The sequence below is a fragment of the Neolamprologus brichardi genome, chromosome 9, assembly GCF_056152115.1.
Source record: "Neolamprologus brichardi isolate AB-2024 chromosome 9, ASM5615211v1, whole genome shotgun sequence".
Classification (NCBI taxonomy): domain Eukaryota; kingdom Metazoa; phylum Chordata; class Actinopteri; order Cichliformes; family Cichlidae; genus Neolamprologus; species Neolamprologus brichardi.
The window spans coordinates 862,157-884,509 of record NC_142112.1 but is presented as its reverse complement, the minus strand read 5'-3'; the positions used below and the strand labels follow the sequence as shown (position 1 = coordinate 884,509).

At 40.8% G+C, this 22,353-nt stretch overlaps 1 protein-coding gene across 9 annotated transcripts in view; it reads left to right on the top strand.

Moving 5' to 3' along the window:
- The window catches only part of LOC118456097 (protein NLRC3-like), a 559,092-nt gene that overhangs the window by 64,575 nt on the left and 472,164 nt on the right, over positions 1-22,353 (top strand). The window contains exons 8-9 of one of the 9 annotated variants that reach the window (XM_087845758.1): positions 18,480-18,507; positions 20,673-20,753. The exons of 6 other annotated variants lie outside the window; for them this stretch is intronic. In XM_087845758.1, the coding sequence (XP_087701884.1) occupies positions 18,480-18,507; positions 20,673-20,753 (109 nt within the window). Of the gene's footprint in view, positions 1-18,479; positions 18,508-20,230; positions 20,405-20,579; positions 20,754-22,353 lie in introns of all 9 variants that reach the window. 2 more of the 9 variants (XM_087845757.1, XM_087845761.1) reach the window with 2 other exon arrangements.

Sequence of the window (22,353 nt, the reverse complement as noted above, 5' to 3'; positions counted from 1 at the left end):
CCAGCGGGTTTGTCACCGAGTGGGGAAAAACGGTTAGACACATGAACGGGTTGGTGGTGTACCTGGGGCTTCTGTTTAGGACTATGCTTCCTCCTCACCGTCACCCAGCCGCCCTCTTTCCGCAGCTGCTTGGGATCTGCCGGGGACCAGCTAGCGGGGCCTACGCTATCTTCGGCTGCACCAGCTACAGGGGCCTGGCTAGCTAAGGGTGAGTGAAGGGTGTGAAGCCGAGTCTCCAATTCAGTAATCCTGGCCTCCAGAGCTGCAAATATGCTACATTTGTTACAGATATCATTACTGCTAAAGGAGGCCGAGGAGTAACTAAACATCTGACACAATGAGCAAGAAAGTGCAGGAGGGACAGGTGAAGTAGCCATGGTGCTAACGAGTCGGCTACGAGCTAAGCTAGCGAAACAGTACAGAGACAGTGAGTGAATACTTTGGCTATAAATTAGGTAGTGAGTACACAGAAAGTGTGCTTCGGATGAAGCACGTGAAGATTATACTCTGAAAAAAGAATGTATTTAAAAGTTGTTAATTAAACTGCTAAGCAAATAAGCTACTCAGAAACACCACTGTGTTTGAGCAGGAACAGGAAGTGATACTATACCACAGAGCGAGCGAACACCAAGTGACAGCGCCAAAAAATGAAGCAACAGCTCATCCAAACAAGCTCAAACTGAACACAGCACACAGGACGAGTCCCAAACACAACACCAAGTCTAAAGTGCATCAGATGAACTGCTGCTCAGAACGTATACAGACTTTCTTTGATTCACTAGTGAGATAAAATGCATTTCTTGGACAACATTCAATTTCAATTCAATTCAATTCAATTTTATTTATATAGCGCCAAATCACAACAAATGTCGCCTCAAGGCACAACATGACTTTGATATATTTGTTTTCCAGGAGCAAAGGTCTTTTTATACTGGCGAGCGACTCAGGCAGGAGGACTCTGTACACTGTGACTGACTAATCGATCTCTTCATCATGACTTCTGCTGTCATGGTTTTAAACCTGCGCAGTAGAGAAAAGAACCTGAAAGAAGCTTCCCAAAAGTATCTGATGTGTCTTTAAAGAACTAAATCCTCCTCATCCTGACAGATACTCCCTCCTTAACCAGTTTCTTAAACTAGCTAACAGGTGGAACGACACCACTGCGTACCAAAGGTTATAAAGTTAACCACACAGCAGACACTCTTGGTACGTCAGCTGTGTGGAATCGAGTTTTTCTTGCATTAATACACATACTGAAGTAACCGCCATGAGAAAGGTTAACTGAAGCTTTGATGCTAAAGTTAAGAACCTTTTGTTCACACTGACAAGTGTTCAATTTGACCATTTATGCCAGTTTATTAATAAAGTACTTTTAAAAACAGCAGCAGGGCTGACAAAAGTGCAATAAAACCAAAAATAATGATCTATGAACCAGCAAATAATGAAATATTTTCATTTCAAGACCTTTTTATTAACTCTTCTCCTTCCTTTATAGCACATTTACTTGTCTTACACTCTTTCAGTTGGTATGAGTGACCAATATCTAATTAATTAGCTCACTAGTGCTTTACTATTATATTCAGTCTGCTGACTGAGATCAGGGGACATTAAAAAAATCACTAGTCAATGAAATTTGAAAAAAAAAAAATCATTGTGATCAAAGCTCTCTTGTTTGCTCTGAGGCACTAAAGCCTGCACAGATAATAAGCTTCTTGGCTTTAAGTGAGGATTTCCATTAGTTTGCAAGCAAATGAAGAAACAAAAGTTCGTACAGACTTTAAACCTATAAAAGAGAAACTACAGTTTCCAGTGAAACAAGTTGAGGTTACCACATGTGTCGTGTGTTTTTGTTACATGTTACTCTGCATGCCAGAAGTGCCGACAGGTTAATCTGGCCCTGCTTTGTTTGTCCTTTTGGAGCAAAAAGCCTGTTTTTTCTTGTGTTTTTTAACTACATTTGATCATCACGTTGCTGATATCGTCTGATCTACATCCCAACTGCTAAGTTTGTGTTATTTAAGTTGTTTCTTTGAATGTTTCTCTTGCTAACTGTCTGACGTTCACCTCTCACACAGTGAACATAATTCTGCCCTTGTAGGATTAAACTTTGTGGTTGCAAAACCGTCCATTTGTTTACCAGAACTGACATGTTTCTGAATCCATCCCAGAGCCGAGGGTTTGTGTCAGTGAGTTTTTAGTGTGGGTGTCCGTGCTGGCAGGGAGGCAAAAGCTAATTTCAGTGTCTGCTATATAAAGAGGCAGCAACTTCCAGATCTTCATCTGTGTTCTCCTCCATCATCATTTCACTCATCAGCATTCATGGCTTCACATGTCACCCTTCTGGGAGTGGTACTGTGCTCCCTCATGGTTTCTGCTTCTGAAATCCCACCTCAGGTAGACTTTGATTTACAGGCGGCAACAGTCATCCATAATTGTTTCTATTTTACCGCCCATCTATTTTCATAACCACATGTCCAACCTAGGGTTGCAGGAAGGGGTGCTTCAGTACATGTTCACGTACTATGTTGTGTAAAATACTATAAGTGTTTGTCCCATAAGTATTTGGACAATGAACTTTGTGTCTCTGTACAAAGTAAAACAATCAGGATGTGGTTGAAGTGCAGCATTGGAGCTTTAATTCAAGGGATTTAACAAAAGAATTGCTTTAACTGCTTACTGGCTGCGTTCAGCTGTTACTCACAGGGCACCACAGTGGGTGACTGTTCATGTGTGATTGGACAGATTTTTAGGCCTGATGCCATTTCTGACACAACCCCAAAGAGATTTTTTGTCTCCTCCTGAGATTCAACCTCTGAGCTTCCACTTGGTAGGCAAATGTGTAAATAATTATATTCAGGGGCGATTTTAGCCCGTTTTGGGGGGTGCTTCCCAAAATGAATGAAAGCACCCCCAAAGATTTCTTACTTTTTTGACAATATTTGGTGTTTGTGTGATACACTACAAAAAATATATAGAAAGCACACAGTACTTGGTTGAGATATAATATTTTAACAACAAAAGTATAGATACCCCCCATCCCAAAATGTTTTATTTCCAGCTCTCCTCTCCCCTACTCTGGCTCTGGTGCCCTTTGTGCCAGAGCGATGGTAATGTGCGATACCACTGAATTTCTTTCCGATCCAATACCAAGTAATATTCAGGGAGGTATCGACGATACTGATCCGATACTTTGTACAAAAACTGATTTTATTTATTGTCTCTCAAATTATAGCGTCATAATGATTACAGGACATCAGATTACTTGTTCTTATCACTTAATAATGCAGAGTTCATCATATAGAAAAAAAAAATCTGAAGTTGTGCTATGTGAACACGTTGCCTGCCTGCCTCGCCCTAGCAGCACCTGTCCCTCTCCTCCTCTTCAGTCTCCACATACGCTCGTCATATTCTGTGATATGATTTACTCTGAGGTGTTTGACAAGGTTAGTGATGTTACCACAAGCATACATGCCAACCCTCCCGATTTTTCCGGGAGAATACCGAATTTCAGTGCCCCTCCCGAAAATCTCCCGGAGCCACCATTCTCCCGAATTTCTCCCAATTTTCCACCCGGACTGTCAGGAGTTGCTGAGTGGATGTGGAGAAGAGGACTCAAACGCAGGAGTCACGGTTAGTGATGCGCGAATCATGAACGAATCGTTCAATACTCGAGAATCACTTTACTGACTCATGAATCATGATTCACAAGCCTAACTGACTCACTGACTCATCCCTGTTGCTGTTAGCAGCAATGTATCTAGCTTATAATTAAAACTGTGGAGAAAAAACACAACATCCAGTATCTTAACAAAAACATTTCTGCTCTGAACTGGAAGAAAAAACCCTGAGTAGAAGCTCACATCAAGACAATAGTTCCTCGGTTCACAGTAGCATCGCTCTGCTAACATGCTAACAGCACATTTGAGCTACTCACCCCCTCCCTCCTGTGCTGAATCGTAGAGCGAACGAATCACTCACTCACCCCCTCCCTCCTGTGCTGAATCATAGCATGAACGAAGCACTCACTCACTCACCCCCTCCCTCCTGGCTCACAGCTTCTTCTTCTTGGTTGGCAACCAATGTTAAGGCGCATTACCGCCCCCTGGCTCACAGCTCAGTGGACATTTAGATGAGAAAATATATATTTAACACATTTAAGGAAAATACTAATAAAATAAAAATAAATAAAATAAATGTTTATTAAGCAATTTTGATAGGAAATTGCTTATTAGAAATGTTTTTGCTCTTTTTTGCTCTATAAAATAGTTGTTTTCTTTTAGAATCATTCATCTTAGCAGTAGGATTTACATGAAAAGAGAAACAAATTAAGTTTGAGTGAAAATGTACATTTTTTGCACTCTCTGGTCGACTGACTCAGTGAATCAAATGACCCAAAAAACTCAAAAAATCCGAGACAAACAGGAGTTCCAGAATAATCCGTGAGACGTAAACTTAACGACTCAAAGAAGTTAAACACTGATGAAGTACAGGACGGTGACTCATCGTAGCAAACAGCGCTGTGAATATGTTTCATTTACACTGTAACTCTGTTACTGTTCATAACATTCAGTTATAACATTATAGCTTTAAAATACATGTTTTTATTGTTCTGTATCAGATGTGGTGAAGTTATTTCAACAGAACATGTTGTTACAGCATCATCAGTTATAATCTCGTAAAATTACAAAAGCGTGCATCACTGTGAACATGCAAAGTGTAACTCATGGCCTCATTCATGTTTCAGCTGCTGGAAGTGAAAGCATGTCTGCCCAGAGAGGAGACCAAGAAGAAGAAGAAGTGAGAGAAGAAAAGTGGAAACACGGCTGTAGAAACTTTACAAACTTGTTCAGTGTTTTTGTTTTTGTTTTAAATTTATGTGATGATTCCAAAAACACTACTGATTAAAAATGACTGATTGACATTTGACTGATTGTCTCATTTAATGAATAAATTAATACTAATCATGGTAAACTCCTCTGGGTTACCATAGTAACATGACCAGCAAAGATGCTTTGGCATGTTACTATGGTATTTTTGTCTTTATTGGTTTGATAGTGATTGATTATTCAGTTCCAATCTGCTGTCATCTAAAGAACAAAATGATGTTTCTATGAGTCAAAAAGCTCCAGATGTTGTCGGCTTCACAAAGAAAACAAAGATTAGGAACTTAAACACAAAGTGTTTGGAGCCAAAATGTTCCCAAGCTGCTCTTTTTGAAATGGCAGAGGTACAGTGGTGTCTAACAGAACAATGTGGAAGGCAAACATGTTATTGTTGGATGAAACTTCATGAATCCTTTGTAGATTTGAGCTTTTGGAGCCTTTCTTTTCTCTTCAGGTGTACAGATGCTGAGGAGGCAGGTGAAGCAGGTGGAGCTGTTGTAATGCTGGCAGAGGGTGTGTCTTAGTAACTCTGTGAGGTAGAACTGGATCCAAAATTGTGGATGTGTTGATGTTGGAGCCATTAAGATTCTCTGGCCACACTGTAGGATTTCCCTTTGATTCACTGCGGGGGCATTTTGGAGTCTGTCAATGAAACTCTTCATATTTGTGTTTGACACCAGTTTATAGAAACAGAGAAATGTGTCATGCTTTTGTTCGGCCTCCACAAATATACACATTTGTTCATTGGTTGGACTATTTGTAAGGAGACACATTGAAAACCATGTTAAGAAGATCTTGTTGTTTCCTGTGGATCCGACACAGAGAGTGGACTTCAGACAGAAACCGTGGAAGAGATTTTAGAGGCCGTGTGTGGAAACAGGAAGTTTCTGTATGTTTGCTGATCTTACATGTGGAAAACAACACGTGATGTTTGTGAAGTCTGACAATGATCATTGTTCTCACAGCATTTTGAGTGGGAACAGTTCAAACTGAGAGTAGTGGGAGTTATTTACTGATTGAAACAAGCTGAATGTTTCTGTGCACGATGAAGATCAGCAGCAGCAGCTCAGCTGATCAATGAATTGACATCTATCAGTCGTTTCATGAGATGAAGTCATCAGCAGACATTTGTTCTAACTGTGTGATAAATGTCAGAACGTCAGGGCTCTGCTTTAGTCACTACTTGATGATCATTGGCTCATTGTTGAATCCAGTGGCCCAGTCTGACCTCTGACCCTTTGCTGCAGGTCTTCTGTGTTATCTCCACTTTCATGTCTGATCTTCTGCTGTATCGTCCAAAATAAACATCTGAATCATTTCCAACACTTCAGCAGATCTTTAGTTTGGGCAGTACAGTACAAAATAACACATATTGTACTATACTGCCCACTTCCTGATCTTATTGGATCTGTGTGTGAGGTTGGTGAAGGAAACACATGTTTACTGAGTGAATCGCTGCCATTAGGAACTAGTTTTTATATCACAGCCTAGAAATCACACAGGACCATTTCTGCAAGTGAAAAGTCTCATTGGAGGAAAATAATTGTATAGTTTGTGCGACTGTTGTTTGTAAATGAAGAATCGTCCCAACTACATGTGCTGCTGACCTTTGACCTTTTCTTTAGGTGCACAGAGGAGTCTGTGGAAACATCCAGAACTGAGGCAGTGCTACAGATGTCTTCAAATAAAGTGGTGTATTATCCATGTTTTCTATGGATCACATCCAACATCCTGGTCTAACAAGCCCCCTTTTTGTGGATTTTAGAGCCTCTGACTTTTGCTGCGTCTGCGTCTCATTTCAAGCACAAGAACAAGAAGTGGATGAAGAAATGGGGCGAGTGGGGTCAGTGTAGTGCATGTCAGCTGTGCTCACACATGCTTTCACAAATAACATGTGTGTTCATTGGCAGCATTAAGGTGCACTTTAGTCTTCACAATAATAAAGTATTCTGACTTTATTCTTCTGAATCCTCACAGTCATGTTGCAGCTCTGCTTTGCTTTAAGAAAATGTTCTACCAGGATGTTACTTTCCTAAACGTGTTCTCCAAATGTTCCCAAAGACTTCGTTCTAAGTAGTTCTACATGATGAAACATTCACACTAAGTTTAAGAAGGACACACAATCACCATCTGTCCTTTCATCATGTGTACAAACGTGTTCAGATGTCAAATGTACCGTGAATGGATGCAAATGTGGATCGTTCCAATAAAATGAGACAGTTTTGTAAGTGGATCACAGTTTGAAGTTCATTGAAACCTATAAGAACATGTTGTTCCAAACCAACTTTCTCCAACAGGAAGAAGCATCAGGGGAACAGGAAACATTCAAACATGTTTACTGTAAGAACTGCACAAAGGAAGGAAACACAATCCTACACACGACCACTTTAAAATGGACATTTAGCTTTTCAAACATCAGGGAGTGCTGCAATAACAACACTGTGCCAATTCTGATCAGACTGAAAGATTTATAGAGATTTATCCATGTGCTGGAAAAGGATTTGATATCAACATATATGCAGATTAGTAGGAGCATTTTCTTCATATTGATTTAGAGTTCAGTACTAGGAACATGTAGAATTAACATCTGTGTACATGACGAGTGATGAAAATTCAAAGTCAGGCTTTCAAAGGACGTCAGAATTGGTGTCTCTATCTGTGACTGTCCCAGAGGAACCTACCTGAGGGATTATTAAAGATCTGTCTATCTAGAAAGACTTGCATTGATTCACAGTGTACAATTCTTTCTGATCTATTAACATCTTCCTCCAAATCCTGTTTCTGCTGCATCAGAAGGGCTCAAACCACCTGCTGTTTTTACTGGACCATCAATTCTACTTTATGATGATCTTCAAAGATAAAAACGTGAGTTTATTTGTGAACTCTGTGAAATGCGTCTGATGTTTAGTTTGAACCAATCCCGTGTCAGCTGCAGCCACATCATTGCCACGCATACAAATGGCTGCGTTCCTGTTCAGACCTGCTGGCTGTCAATGGGCTTCATTCCATTTCAGACTGCCGGTGGTCGGCTGTAAACTCAACATGGCTCCTGTGTTAGAAGAGACGATGATTTTAAATTTGCACATTGAATAGTTTCTTTCCAACACCATGGAGCTACCAGCCCAGTATATGTAGCCACAGTAGATGGAGTTATCAAGCTGACTGACAAACATCAGGACTCATGTAATCCCTACATGTGGACCTTTCACAGATGATCCAAGTGCAGATTCAACTCTGCATTACATTTGACTTCAGCTGTTACACACTTTCATTTTCTAGCTGTGTCACTTCCTGCTTTTTGGATCAGATAGTTTATCCATGTCCACAAATGTTTGCTGCATATTTGTATCATCTATATTTTCCAGTCTTCATAAAGCCTATATTTCATGTGGACTCCAATCTGCCAGCTGCCATCACGTTTTCAGGGTTCATTCAGTGTTGAAATGTAGGACAAACAGCAGCACATGTTCTCTAAATGTTTGCAGTCATTTTAAATGAAGATGATACTACATGAGACATTTTCCACAGTTATTGTCTTTGAACAGAGAATAATAAAGCCATCAAACATATACAGGCTTGTGCAAATACAAACTTATGTGGTGCATTTGATGACCTGTAGAGGAGAACAAGTCGGGCTTTTCAGCCCTAACACAACCTCTTTGTTCTCAATACTACAAAACCTTAAATGGCTGATATGAAAGTTTGCATGAATCACCAACACAGTTGTGTTTGTTTCTAGTATAGTTATAAATAAGCTGATCAAATATCTGCTGATTGATTAGATCCAGTATCTATTACAGATGAACTGGATATCACAGCATTTTGTTAATCCGTCATATCAAACTAAACAGTGTTGCTGGATATGCTGTAAATATCCTCCAATAAAGTCAGATGAGGGCTGCTGTTGCCAGGTAACGATGATGTCACACTGGATCTTCTGATCTTTAGCATCGTAGCGCTCGGAGTCTGATGTTGGCTCATGTGTTGTCACCAACATGACGTTCTACTAGTCAAGGCGTCACGTAAAGGGTGGCTGTAGCTCAGGAGGTAGAGCAGGTCACCTACTGATCGGAAGGTTGGTGGTTCGATCCTTGGCTCCTCCAGTCTGCATGTCAAGTATCCTTGGGCAAGATACTAACCCCAAGTTGCTCTCCGATGCGTCCATCGGAGTATGAATGTGTGTGAATGTAATTAGATAGCACTAAGTATAGATAAAGTGCTTGTGAGAATGTGTGTGATTGGGTGAATGTGGCATGTTGTATAGAGCGCTTTGAGTGCTCCGAGAGAGTAGAAAAGCGCTATATAAGAATCAGTCCATTTACCTTAACCCACTGATGCTGATCACACAGACCCACTAATAGAACTGTTTTATCAGGTTTATGCAGCATCACCATTAATGTCACATTTAATCAGACCACATTTACATTACAAGCCCACTACAACCATTATCAACATTTAAATTACATTACACATCCTCACTGATTTAAAGTATTTTAACCTGATTCATTTTTTCCACCTTAACAGTTCATTCCTCAAATCAAACAAGATATTTGACCCTAAAAAAATGTACCAACAAATAATTTTGCAATAAAATATTTATTTTCGAACTTTTACAGGTGAAATCAAACAAGTGTATTTAACAGTGAAACCAGAGTGGAAGCTGCTCATATAGAGTCCAACCCAGGCTAAAAGTAAGCTGAGTAGAGCAGCATCATCAAAGTGTCGGCTCTCTGAACACGGGGCAAGATCGCCATCTGCAGGACTAAACTAGTTTTTCTCGCCCTCCTCGTCAACGTCAAGATGACGTCATCGTACAACAAGACATGCAGATCAGGTGACATGACTGTCTGAGAGGCGGAGTTAAACTGTGGCAGGTAAGCATGTGGAGGAGGAGCAACAACATGACGCTGGAACATCATCATTGCATTATACAGTTTCCTCTCTAACTGGATGCAGCTGTGAACAAGAACAGCTGTGGAACCAGGGTCCTGAGTGTCATCTATGGATGAATGCAGGTCAGTGGGTTGCTGGTGATGAATCACAGCGTCCATCTCACAGTGGAGTCACAGCTTTTCTTCAGCTGCTCTGCTCTTCAAATGTAAGGCATCCACGGCTCTCCTTTTCAGCTCTGTTTTTCAGTTTTTAGTTTTATTTGTCATATGCAAGTTATCACAGGGTCAACATTGCAATGAAATGTATTTGACAAGCAGAAGACAGTCACTCAGCAGAATGGTACAGTAGAAAAAAAAGAAATAATAAAAAATAACTAAAAATAAAGTAAAGAGCGAAATATTAGTAAGATGTAGTAAAAGAAAAAAAGATTTTCAGTTAACTGACTAAATATATATATGTATATATAAATACACACTAGTGATTAAATAAAGAGAATCTTAAATAGGAATGTGACAGGGGGCAAATCTAAAACATCCTCAAAACATCCTCACCCTCCTCCTGCTCCACACCACACATCCATGGTCCTGGGCTGAAGTGGTCGTCCCCAGTCAGAAGAAGGACTCAGAGCTGTTTCTGAAACACAGGACATGTTTGCAGACTCCTTAGCCTCAGCACCTGGCTCCAGATACAGAGCTGCTAACACAGGTTTTATTGACACTTTTAATCTGTTTGTGAAATCATTCCTCTCTTTTGGAAACCAACAGAGTGCACCCCAACTGCTTAGGAAGCCAAATCCTAACAGCTTTTGTGCGTTCACTTGTTTTTGCATTAGATAATATGCAATGCAAAGATATTAGTGTCACTGAGCACTGTTTTATGTCTGTCTGTTTTCCCAGATAACAAGGAATGAGCCCAAACCTACATACACATGTACTTTTAACTACTCCAGTGCAGCTGAACTCACAGTGAGTCCAGAACCACCGTCACTTGGACTCCTTCAACACAATGGGAGCCATGTTCGCTCTAAGCTGCACGCGTGTGTAATCGCACAACACTGGCACGGTCTCTGCACACAGAAAATCTGTGCAAAGTTTCTAGATACTGTGTTGATAAAGTACAAGAGATACAATCAGTCAGTGTTTATTCAGCATTCAAGGACAGCAATATTTGCATAGTATTTTTACTGACATATAGTGCACATATGTTTTGGGCAAAAACATTTTTGAATATTAAAATATGAACATTTGTAACATACAGTTGGCAAATTAGCCAATGCCAATGCACTTTATCTGCCTATTAAAAAAAGAAGATAATCTTCTCCCAAGCTGGTGTTTGATTTGGAAACAGGAAAAAAGTGGGCAAACAAATGAAAAGACTAACATTTGAATGAAACCTGAAAGCAAGTAAATACTTTCTATGCTGCCTTATACATTTTACATCAGATAAAAACTTTGTTCACAAGATTCAGATAATTATTTATTAAAAGCGAGACATTTTAAATGAGAATAAGAAAGAAAGGTCTTTTTTGTGCCCCCCTTTTCCTGTTATTGCCCTACCTGCCCCCCTGGCAACACTTTGCTAGACCCGCCCCTGCACAGTTACCAGCTGTCAGCTACATAGAAAAGGATCCTGGTGTTGTTTGTGTCTCAGAAACAGTTCATAACTTCCCTTCAAGATAAACAAACAAGAGAGACGATCAGCTGATCATTGATCAGTTTCATGATTGAAGTAGCAACAGGAGAGGGAGAGAATGAGAGAAGAAACAGCTGTGCAGCAAAGACAGAATAAATCCAGCTTTGTGTCTTTTTCCATTCTAGCTAAAGTCCGGGACAAACTGCGTCCCTTCTCAGCTCAATACAAAACACGTAATATTTTCTCTGAATTAGGGACCATTCCATTTTTTAAGGAGCCGTTGGCAACTCTACTAACTAACCTTATGAATAAAATAAATTTCACTATCAGTAACATCATAGCACCCACTCAGCTGTATATAAACTCCGTCATGCTAGCTAGTACGCAGTAACGTACCGTCAGATTGTAACTGACGGTAAAAAGTCAGCACAACGAAAAATAAACTCCACCTAAACTTGGTTTATATCTGACCCAGGTAGACTGCAGGTAGACTCATAGTGCAGAAGCCGTTGCTGCATTCACTTACACTCGGATATCTGAGCTGCACTGTGAAAACATAATCGTTCATTTGATATTTGATTGGATTTTATTGTTTTAGCTTCGGGGTGGCACCTGGGGTGGCCAGTCTGGTTGGGGGGTGTCAAGCGCTGGACACGCCACTGCTCGCAAGTGTCCTCAAACGCCTCTCTGGGTGTTTTCTACCTGCTCAGTTTACTTTCGCTTTCCAGAACTTCGTGGAGTGGAGCTTGTTGTTGTTGGTGTGTGTGAAGAAACTGTAAGTTTGCTTTGTTTCCTCCTTTAACAGTTTGTCTTTAGGAACTTTACTGTTTGTTCAGCTCATGTTCGATTTCTTCACACAACAAACTGTGTGTGTTTGTATTTCCGGTCTCTCCATTAAAGTCAGTGTGTAATGTTTTCCTGGCTAACATCAGCTGTGTGCAGCTTAGTTCCAGCACAAATCTGCCGCTCCATAGTTCACGGTAACGGACTCACAGCTGGACCAACGAGGCCGAGTGTGTCCGCCACTCTGAGCTACGTTCGTGTTTGTGTACTTGTAGTTTGTACTTTATGAGTTCACTCACTTTCAGCCTTCTGTGGATTTTCTTCAGTAAAAGCTGAAGTCAAACTGTCAACATGTCAGCACACAAGCTCACACATGACTGCTTCATCAACATGGAGCTCTGAGTGTTTATTAAAGGATCATTGTGTGAAAGAGGCTCTAACACAGCTGACTGCAGCCTTTAGCTGTGAGCACACAGTGTCTCACATTTACATTCACTTTACTGTCAAACACACTCAGTAACTTTAAACAGCTGCTGTTATCAAGTGAAAACAGCAAAGATTTCAGGGCTGAGCTCCAGTGTTTCTACATCCTAGTAACACCTCAGACAGTCACAACTCATCAGAGCTTCTCATCATCATCAGGACAGATTTAGGTCAACATCATTTCACATTTCTGTGTCATCATCCATCAAATGTTGACACGTAGTGGGTTTGTCATTCTCTCAGCTGACACTGAGATGAAGCAGGAAAGAAGCAGCTGATATTTGGACAGCACACATGATGGAAAGGAGGATTTCAGCTGATGTGCACATGAATGATTTGTGTTTCCTCTGCAGGTGAAGGTAGAAAGTGTGTGTGAGCTGATGTGAATTGAGCAGCATGGATCAGTGTGAGGACAGAGAGGAGGGAGTCCCTCCCTCTAAAACCACTCTGTGGGGGGAACATGAGAGCCAGACCAAAGCTCAGAGGTGAGATGACCATCTCTAACTGTCCATGACTCTTCTCCATGTCACAGCTCAGCACTCACATCACTGCGCCATCATTATTCACAGGAAGAAACAAGGAACTAAACGCAAACATGAACCTGAACCTGGACCTCCACCCAGTTCTGTGTCCTTAAAGAGTGACCGGTCTAAAGATGCTGATATTCACTTTAAATCAGGCGTGTGTCGTCCTGCAGAGAGGTAATGTGTGTGTAAATGTTGTTGTGTGTTTGTGAATAAATCCTCCATCATGTTTAATGTCAGCTCTGTTTCACACACATGTTCATATGTGCAGCGCTGTGTGTTGGAGTGTTTCCACAAACACAGCAGATACTCAGAGATTATTTTTAGGAAGAGGAGATGTTCTCAAACTGTCTGTCCTGAAACTCTTCACTCAGTCTGATCCCCACTTCCTGCTCCTCAGCAGTGCTGCCATTTTCATCAACCAGGACAGAAATGAACTGAACTGTTGTTTCCTCATCAACTTCTTTCTGTCTGCTGAATCTGTAGTGAATCAAAGTGAAACGTGTGTGAAAATGCAGCTGTTAATGATCCAGTTTGTTAGATGAACGTGTGAATGTTGCAGTGTGCTGTTAAACAGTAACATAGTAACTGTGACATGTCCTGATCTGACAGTAGATCATGTTTGTGTTCTTGGTCACATGACACAGGTCAGCTGTTCACACAGAGTTCATCTTTATAGGCTGGACCAGTTTGGAATAATAATGGGAGTAATGGTTCTTATATGGAGCTTTTCTCCTCTGAGCACTTTGTTTACTTTCTTTGAGTTGAAATGTACTTGATCTGTGAATGATGACGTATCACAAGTACATTTACTGAGAAACGGCCTTTAACTTTAGAATCAAAGTTCAGTTAGAAAAAAACTGAAGTCATTCAGGGAATTATGATCTTTGTGTTTTTACAGAGTTTAAAACACAACAAAGAAGTGTCAGTGATCAGGATAACAGTGGAAGGACTCTGAAGTATCATTTGTATTATTGATCATTTTGATCTCTGACAGAGAAACTACAAATACAGATGCAACAAGGGAAGCAGCAAATGTGACTGAACACAGCTTTTAGAGGCTAAATTCACATTTCAATAATCAAAGTGGCCTCATCTGTGTGTGTGTGTGTGTGTGTGTGTGTGTGTGTGTGTGTGTGTGTGTGTGTGTCCATGGTTCCTCCACAGAGTGGAGCAGCAGAGTTCAGAGGTTCCCAGTGGTCAGTCTGCCAGCAGCATCAAACACAGCTGGACTCCATATTTATGGTCTGTACATGTACAACAACTACTTTTATTATTATTAATAATACATTTATTTATAGGTCCCTTTCAGAACACCAAGGACTCTGTGGACTAAATGTCCAAAAGAAACAAACTTTGACTGCTGGCACAGTCTCTGTGCACAGAAAATCTGCATTGCACACAAAAAAAATCCACCTGACTTGAAATTAAAGTAAATAGGTTAACAATTCAGTTTTGCAGTGTTAGTCAGTGACTGGCTGCTCCCGTATGGGATCAGAACGATGCCACCTTATCCCATAGTCCAGCCAATGATGCGATTCACATTCGTATATACGCAGCTAATCAACGTCGCTGACAGGCTATGACAGCGTCCTCATGTGCCGACACCGGTGTTTTAGCGAGCAAAGCGGCTGATGTGGAGTGAAGCCACGTTAATGACAACGTGAACAACCCTTGGAGTTGGTTTGGTTGTTTGGTTTTCTTCCTGAATAATATTGTTGTTTATATTTACTGCGGGAAGAAACGGTAAAAACAGCGTTTCATAAGGAAAACGCTCGAAAGCGCTCTCCACCTGTGAGCAAAGATGAAACCAAAACACTCCACCCTTTCCTATTGGTCGAAAAAAGTACCATGCCGACCAATCAAAACATGATATGGCAACATGGCATTTAGTTGTTTAGGGAGGGGGAAGTTCTAGGAGTGATGGCGTGTTTGAGATGTGAGAGATTTGTGACGTTTAGCACAAATCTTGTGTAGTTAGCGTGTAGTTAGTGTGTAGTTAGTGTGTAGTTAGTGTGTAGTGTAGTCAGTAGTGTTGTTGTGTGTGTCAGAACAATGAGGCGACTGCTGAGTGTTACAGGTGTTACAGCAGTGATACATCTGCTGCTGTCAGGCCTGCAGGTATCAGGCTGTTGTTCTCCTTCATCTCATAGTGGACAGAAATTATTTTTGGAGTGGCACAAATAATTTGTGTGGCATCAGATTTGATGCAGAACAGCTGATTGTTCTGTAAATAGTTTGAAATGTTTGTTTAAAAAAAATGCCTTGGCTGCATTTTTAGGTAAACAGCTGCAAAAAACTTTGTTTTACCTTTTTGAATAAGTAACTATATAATTAATTGCCCAGCACTGGTCATTATTTGCTGTATTTTGAATCCAGAGTTACAGACTCTCTCCCAGACCACAGACTCATAATACAAGTCAGAGCTTAATAATAAATAAAAAAATAAATGAAGTTGTGTTTTCAAAATTGGAGTTCAAGTTATTTTTTACTTCCAATAGTGTTAACATACTACACAGGTCATGAACAAGGTTGTTTTTAATTTTCATTGTAAGTGGGCTAAAGCAGTTAATTAAAAGTAGTCTAACATAAATGCAGTAATTAGATTATTTTAATAAACATGTAACCTGGATGGATTCGATGCTGGTGTGACCACAGTGCACACGTCTGCAGTTGCTCACAGTGGTCCAAGGGACGCTCAGGGAGTTTGTGTGTTCAGACACATGAAACATTAGAGGCAACATTGATCACAGGGAAACATTTTAAACATCGAGGCTTTAAACAGAAACCAAAGTGAAACAGTTTGTAGTCGAGATCAGTGAGAATGAAGCTGAATAACTGTTTCTTCAATAACTTTGAGCAATAAATGACAAATATGATGGAAATTAGCAGCATTAACACTTACTTATGATGTGAGTTGACACTCGGCTATATTGAGACGACCACATTAGGTGGTCCTCAACTGTAATGGAAACCAGTGGATCCAGTCCAGTTGTGGCGACCTGTGGTGAGTCGATCTGAGCGGCTACTAATGGAAACCGAGCCATAGATTTTTTTGTGCTTAATAACAATGAATCACAGGATTTTTACATTACTGTTAAAATCTCATGTTGTTTGTTAAAGTGTTGTTAAAGATGGTGACAGATGTACCCTTAGGCCCCTCCTCCATTCAGAGATGGTCTTTCCCTTTTCACATAAATGGCCTCCTTGACTCCGCCCACAAACCAGCGTTCACATTTCCTCAGGACCTTCTTGATGTTGTGTAGACTGAAGTTCAGAGTGGTGGCTCATTCATAAAGTATTCTGTTTCAGCTGCTGGAGGACAACATCATCACTTTTGTGAAGAACGAGCTGAAGAAGATCCAGAAGGCTCTGAATCCAAATAAGCCCCAGTGCTTGGAGTTTCAGAGGGAGAATGATGAGCAGAGGAGCAGCAGAGAGGCATTTGTGAAGATCACAGTGGACTTCCTGAGGAGAATGAAGCAGGAGGAGCTGGCTGACCGTCTGCAGAGCAGTAAGAGGATTTAGCTAAAGATTTAAGCTGCTGGATAAATGAGACACTTGTGACACCAGTGTGTTCTGTCATTTCTCAGTGGGTCAGAAATTGTCATCAGCATTTTGTAAAATATGATTGTTGAAGTTGTATTTTTATTATTATTATTCAGAACTTCCAGCTGCTGTTTGTCATCGTAACCTTAAATCTGCACTGAAGAAGAAGTTCCAGTGTGTGTTTGAGGGCATCGCTAAAGCAGGAAACCCAACCCTTCTGAATCAGATCTACACAGAGCTCTACATCACAGAGGGAGGGACTGCAGAGGTCAATGATGAACATGAGGTCAGACAGATTGAAACAGCATCCAGGAAACCAGACAGACCAGAAACTACAATCAGACAAGAAGACATCTTTAAAGCCTCACCTGGAAGAGATGAACCAATCAGAACAGTGCTGACAAAGGGAGTGGCTGGCATTGGGAAAACAGTCTTAACACAGAAGTTCACCCTGGACTGGGCTGAAGACAAAGCCAACCAGGACATCCAGTTCATATTTCCATTCACTTTCAGAGAGCTGAATGTGCTGAAAGAGGAAAAGTTCAGCTTGGTGGGACTTGTTCATCACTTCTTTACTGAAACCAAAGAAGCAGGAATCTGCAGCTTTGAAGACTTCCAGGTTGTGTTCATCTTTGATGGTCTGGATGAGTGTCGACTTCCTCTGGACTTCCACAAAACTACAATCCTAACTGACCCTAGAAAGTCCACCTCAGTGGATGTGCTGCTGATAAACCTCATCAGGGGGAAACTGCTTCCCTCTGCTCGCCTCTGGATAACCACACGACCTGCAGCAGCCAATCAGATCCCTCCTGTCTGTGTTGACATGGTGACAGAGGTCAGAGGGTTCACTGACCCACAGAAGAAGGAGTACTTCAGGAAGAGATTCAGAGATGAGGAGGAGGCCAGCAGGATCATCACCCACATCAAGACATCACGAAGCCTCCACATCATGTGTCACATCCCAGTCTTCTGCTGGATCACTGCTACAGTTCTGGAGGATGTGCTGGAAACCAGAGAGGGAGGAGAGCTGCCCAACACCCTGACTGAGATGTACATCCACTTCCTGGTGGTTCAGGCCAAAGTGAAGAAGGTCAAGTATGATGGAGGAGCTGAGACAGATCCACACTGGAGTCCAGAGAGCAGGAAGATGATTGAGTCACTGGGAAAACTGGCTTTTGATCAGCTGCAGAAAGGAAACCTGATCTTCTATGAATCAGACCTGACAGAGTGTGGCATCGATATCAGAGCAGCCTCAGTGTACTCAGGAGTGTTCACACAGATCTTTAAAGAGGAGAGAGGACTGTACCAGGACAAGGTGTTCTGCTTCATCCATCTGAGTATTCAGGAGTTTCTGGCTGCTCTTCATGTCCATCTGACCTTCATCAACTCTGGACTCAATCTGCTGGAAGAACAAAAAACCTCCCAGAAGTCTGAAACAGGAGAATCTACAGAGAAACACTTCTACCAGAGTGCTGTGGACAAGGCCTTACAGAGTCCAAATGGACACCTGGACTTGTTCCTCCGCTTCCTCCTGGGTCTTTCACTGCAGACCAATCAGACTGTCTTACGAGCCCTGATGACACAGACAGGAAGTAACTCACAGACCAATCAGGAAACAGTCCACTACATCAAGGAGAAGCTCAGTGAGAATCTGTCTGCAGAGAAAAGCATCAATCTGATCCACTGTCTGAATGAACTGAATGATCGTTCTCTAGTGGAGGAGATCCAACAGCACAGGACTTCAGGAAGTCTCTCCACAGGTAAACTGTCTCCTGCTCAGTGCTCAGCTCTGACCTTCATCTTACTGTCATCAGAAGAAGATCTGGATGAGTTTGACATCAACAAATACTCTACTTCAGAGGAGGCTCTTCTGAGAATGCTGCCAGTGGTCAACGCCTCCAACAAAGCCCTGTAAGTAAACATTTTGTCATTGCTTCATTGTTAAAATCATGGGAAATAAATCAGAAATGCTGAGTTCAAAGAGCACTGTAACATTTTTTTTAATAGTGAATTAAATGATCATCAGTCACTCAGTAAATATATGGTAGTTTTAATGTTTCACTCCAGCATTTCTAAAACACACTTTGTTCTGTAACTCTTATCAAAGGACAATCCAGACCCAGCCTATAAGAACATGAGCTCTGATGCTTCAGCCCCTCTGACAGGTTTATTGTCCTCAGCTTGTTCACTTGTCTCCAACTCCAGGAGTTTGGTTGTTTTATTCTAATGCACAAACTTCACCTGCCAGACTTCATCTACATCTTTTTATGATGTTCGTAATTTAAGTTCAAGTTTGTATCTCACTTTCAGTGCACACTCTCCCTTTTTAAATATAAATCTCTGCTGTGCTGTCATGTTTTCATCCCGTATGGAGGGAGAACTTCGGTCTTTATTACTGAAATTGTCTCTAAGGTCGTGTTTCTTGTCAGTAACCATATGTAACTGTAAGGCTTCCATAACCAGTGTTACCACAGAATTACATTGGGTTCACTCTGGGTCCTCTACAGTTTCCTCCCACTGTCCACAGACATGGAGTTAGGTTACCTGGTGATCTAAACTCCATGCAGGTGTGAGTGAGAGTGGTTGTCTGTACATCTGTGGGCTTAGTGGAAGAGACTGGATGGATCTCTGCTTTGTCTTTGATATATCCTGACAGCAAACATTCTCCATGAAGTCTGCATTTCAGCTCATCTCCTTTATACGCACCTTTAACAGGAAGAGTTTTATACAGCTAGTGTTTAAAATCCAGTGTTCTTCAAAATACACAGGTAATGAGCATAATGATTATTGAATTAGTAAAATTTTCTAAAATAATTGTTTTAGTTAATATTGTATGATAGTGTACACAGAATTATTAGCTCAGTAGGTAGAGTTGTCGCCCCATGATCATAAGGTCAGGGGTTGAATCCACCGAATAGCTACCTTGTGGTACACCTGAGCAAGGTATCATCAAGATATCAATCGTGTGCACTGGATTGGTAGCACTCATAGGTTTAAAATAACATTTTTAAAAAAGGTTCAACATATAAACAAATTTAATTTGATCATATATATTGTTTGTTTTTTTTGTTTTGTTTTTTTCCCTTTCTCTCTCAGACTGAGCAGCTGTAACGTCTCAGAGGAAGGCTGTGAAAATTTGTTGTCAGTCGTCAGCTCCCAGTCCTGTAGTCTGAGAGAGCTGGACCTGAGTACCAACAGCCTGAAGGCTTCAGCAGTAAAGCTTCTGTCTGCTGCAGTGGAGAGTCCACACGCCAAACTGAATGTTCTTAGGTCAGATCGATTTGTATTCTGTTTAGTTCTGTTTGTTTCTGTGTTTGATGTTTGTTTTTGTTTATATCTTTATCCAGTTATCCTTGTTTCATAGCATTTTTATTCATTTCCAAGTTAAAGGGAAGTTTTACTAACCTGCTCAACACAAGACAATAAGCTATTGCACCCTGATTACACTTTAACAACAATCTTTATTCATGTTTTTATCTTCAGACTTAACATCTGTGAACTCTCAGAGGAAAACTGTGAAGGTCTGTCCTCAGTTCTCAGCTCACAGTCCTCTAGTCTGAGAGAGCTGGACCTGAGTATCAGAAAGCTGCAGGAATCAGGAGTGAAGCTTCTGTCTGCTGGACTACAACGTTTAAACTGTAAACTAAATACTCTGAGGTCAGATCAGAAAACATTTTATTTTTAAATTATTAAGTAAAGTTCATCCATATGATGTTGTATCTTAGTATGTTTATGTTTCCTTTAAAAATAGAAAGTCAAGATTTAATGTTGTGAAATGTATTAACAAACTCTACATGAGTATTTGTTGTATAGACTGTCTTTTATTTTTCAGACTGAGTGGCTATAACCTGTCAGAGAGAAGCTGTGAAGCTCTGTCCTCAGTCCTCAGCTCCCAGTCCTCCAGTCTGAGAGTGCTGGACCTGAGTAACTCTGACCAGCAGGATTCAGGAGTGAAGCTTCTGTCTGCTGAACTAAAGAGTTCAAAGTGTGCAGTGGAAACTCTCAGGTCAGGATTCAAACTTTTCCACAGATGATCATTTGAAATGTGATTTATATTATTGTATAAACAGGTAACTTTTATTCAGCTTTCAAGTGAACTTTTATTCACATTTGAGTGGATAACTGGACTCTGAATTACTAAAAGTTGTTATAGTCATGTCATTGTTTATTTAAAAAAAATACTTCATGTACTGCCTAATTTAAAGATTTAGGCTCCTTTTGGCCCATAATATATATATTTGATTTCTTTAGCAATAAAATTAGGAGGATATTGGCAACTACTGATTGGTTCGCTTCTTCGACAAAGATCACAGTACTATAATGCAGTAATGTTAAACACAAAGGTGTATATCTACATAAATCTGTCCTATCAGTGATCAGGGTACTGTAGTATACTTCTGCTACATAAACTATAGAAACTAAATGGCATTAGTGTGACTTTAAGTTACCATCAGTACAGACGAAATGATGGTAGTTGTACAAAATAAAGGCATTGCAATTATTGTCAAGGGGTTCTGGTTAAACTAAGATCAGCTGATTACCTCATAACAAATTATTTGCTATAGAACGCAGCTCCCACTCTTCATTAATATCATGTACTGTAACTCCCAAGTTACCATGGTTACCCAGCCACGCCCAGAAGTCTCTAGAGAGACCAACAGCTGGTGTACGTTGTAACACCGTGGCTTTTGTAGTCTCTTCTTTTTCTCCAGCTCATGTGTTCTTCTTGTGATGGTGCGTCTTGAGGGAGGCTCATACATGCCGTAATTTGTTGATCCTAAGAACGTTCCTCAGACCGACTTCTTCAATAACAATAATCGGCCTGAAGTTTGTAGCTATCCAATTCACTGTGGCGTTTGTTAGCTTGTCTTTCTTTGGTTTATCTAGCCTCCTCCCACAAGCTGATCCTACGTAGTCTTACCAAGCCTCCCACCGCTGTTTGTTTGGGTGGTTTGTTTGCTGCCATCAACAGCGTGTAATGCATTTAAGTGATACTTCAGACATGAAGTACTCCGGTGATAAACAACTCAACTTTGCTTCCAGATAACTTTAGTTGTATCAACACTGCCCTCTGGAATAATTAGACTTTGGTGACAAACTGATGTCATCTCCTTGTTTCCTTATTTGGACTGTGGGCGAGTGTCAGAACTGAATGTACTGAGTAACATGTAGAGTTTAAATATGTGTCAGTTCCAGTTTTAGAGCTCTAAAGTGCAGCTATCATGGTAGGAATAGACAGTAAAACTGAGCACACTGAGGAAAATCTTTATCCAGTTCATCTGTAGGCCGAGCTCAGTCCATCCATTTAGTGAAGTGACGTTTAAAGGTTTCCTTGTTCTGTGAGCGTGCACAGATCCTGAAGCAGAAAGCCTGGGTTAACAGAGAAATGATCATCACTGTGATGATGCTCATCATCTCTGACTGGGATTTGAGGTTTTATCAAAGCAGCAAACATAAAGAAAGCCTGGCTATGTTGGACTGGGTGTGGAAGCAGCTCCCAGTTTGAGTTCAGGAGACAGACACCCTCTCTACTTTGAAGATCAGCTTCAAACTTTCCTTTTTGAAAAAACTTATAGTTAGAGCTGGATCAGGTGACCCTGAACCAT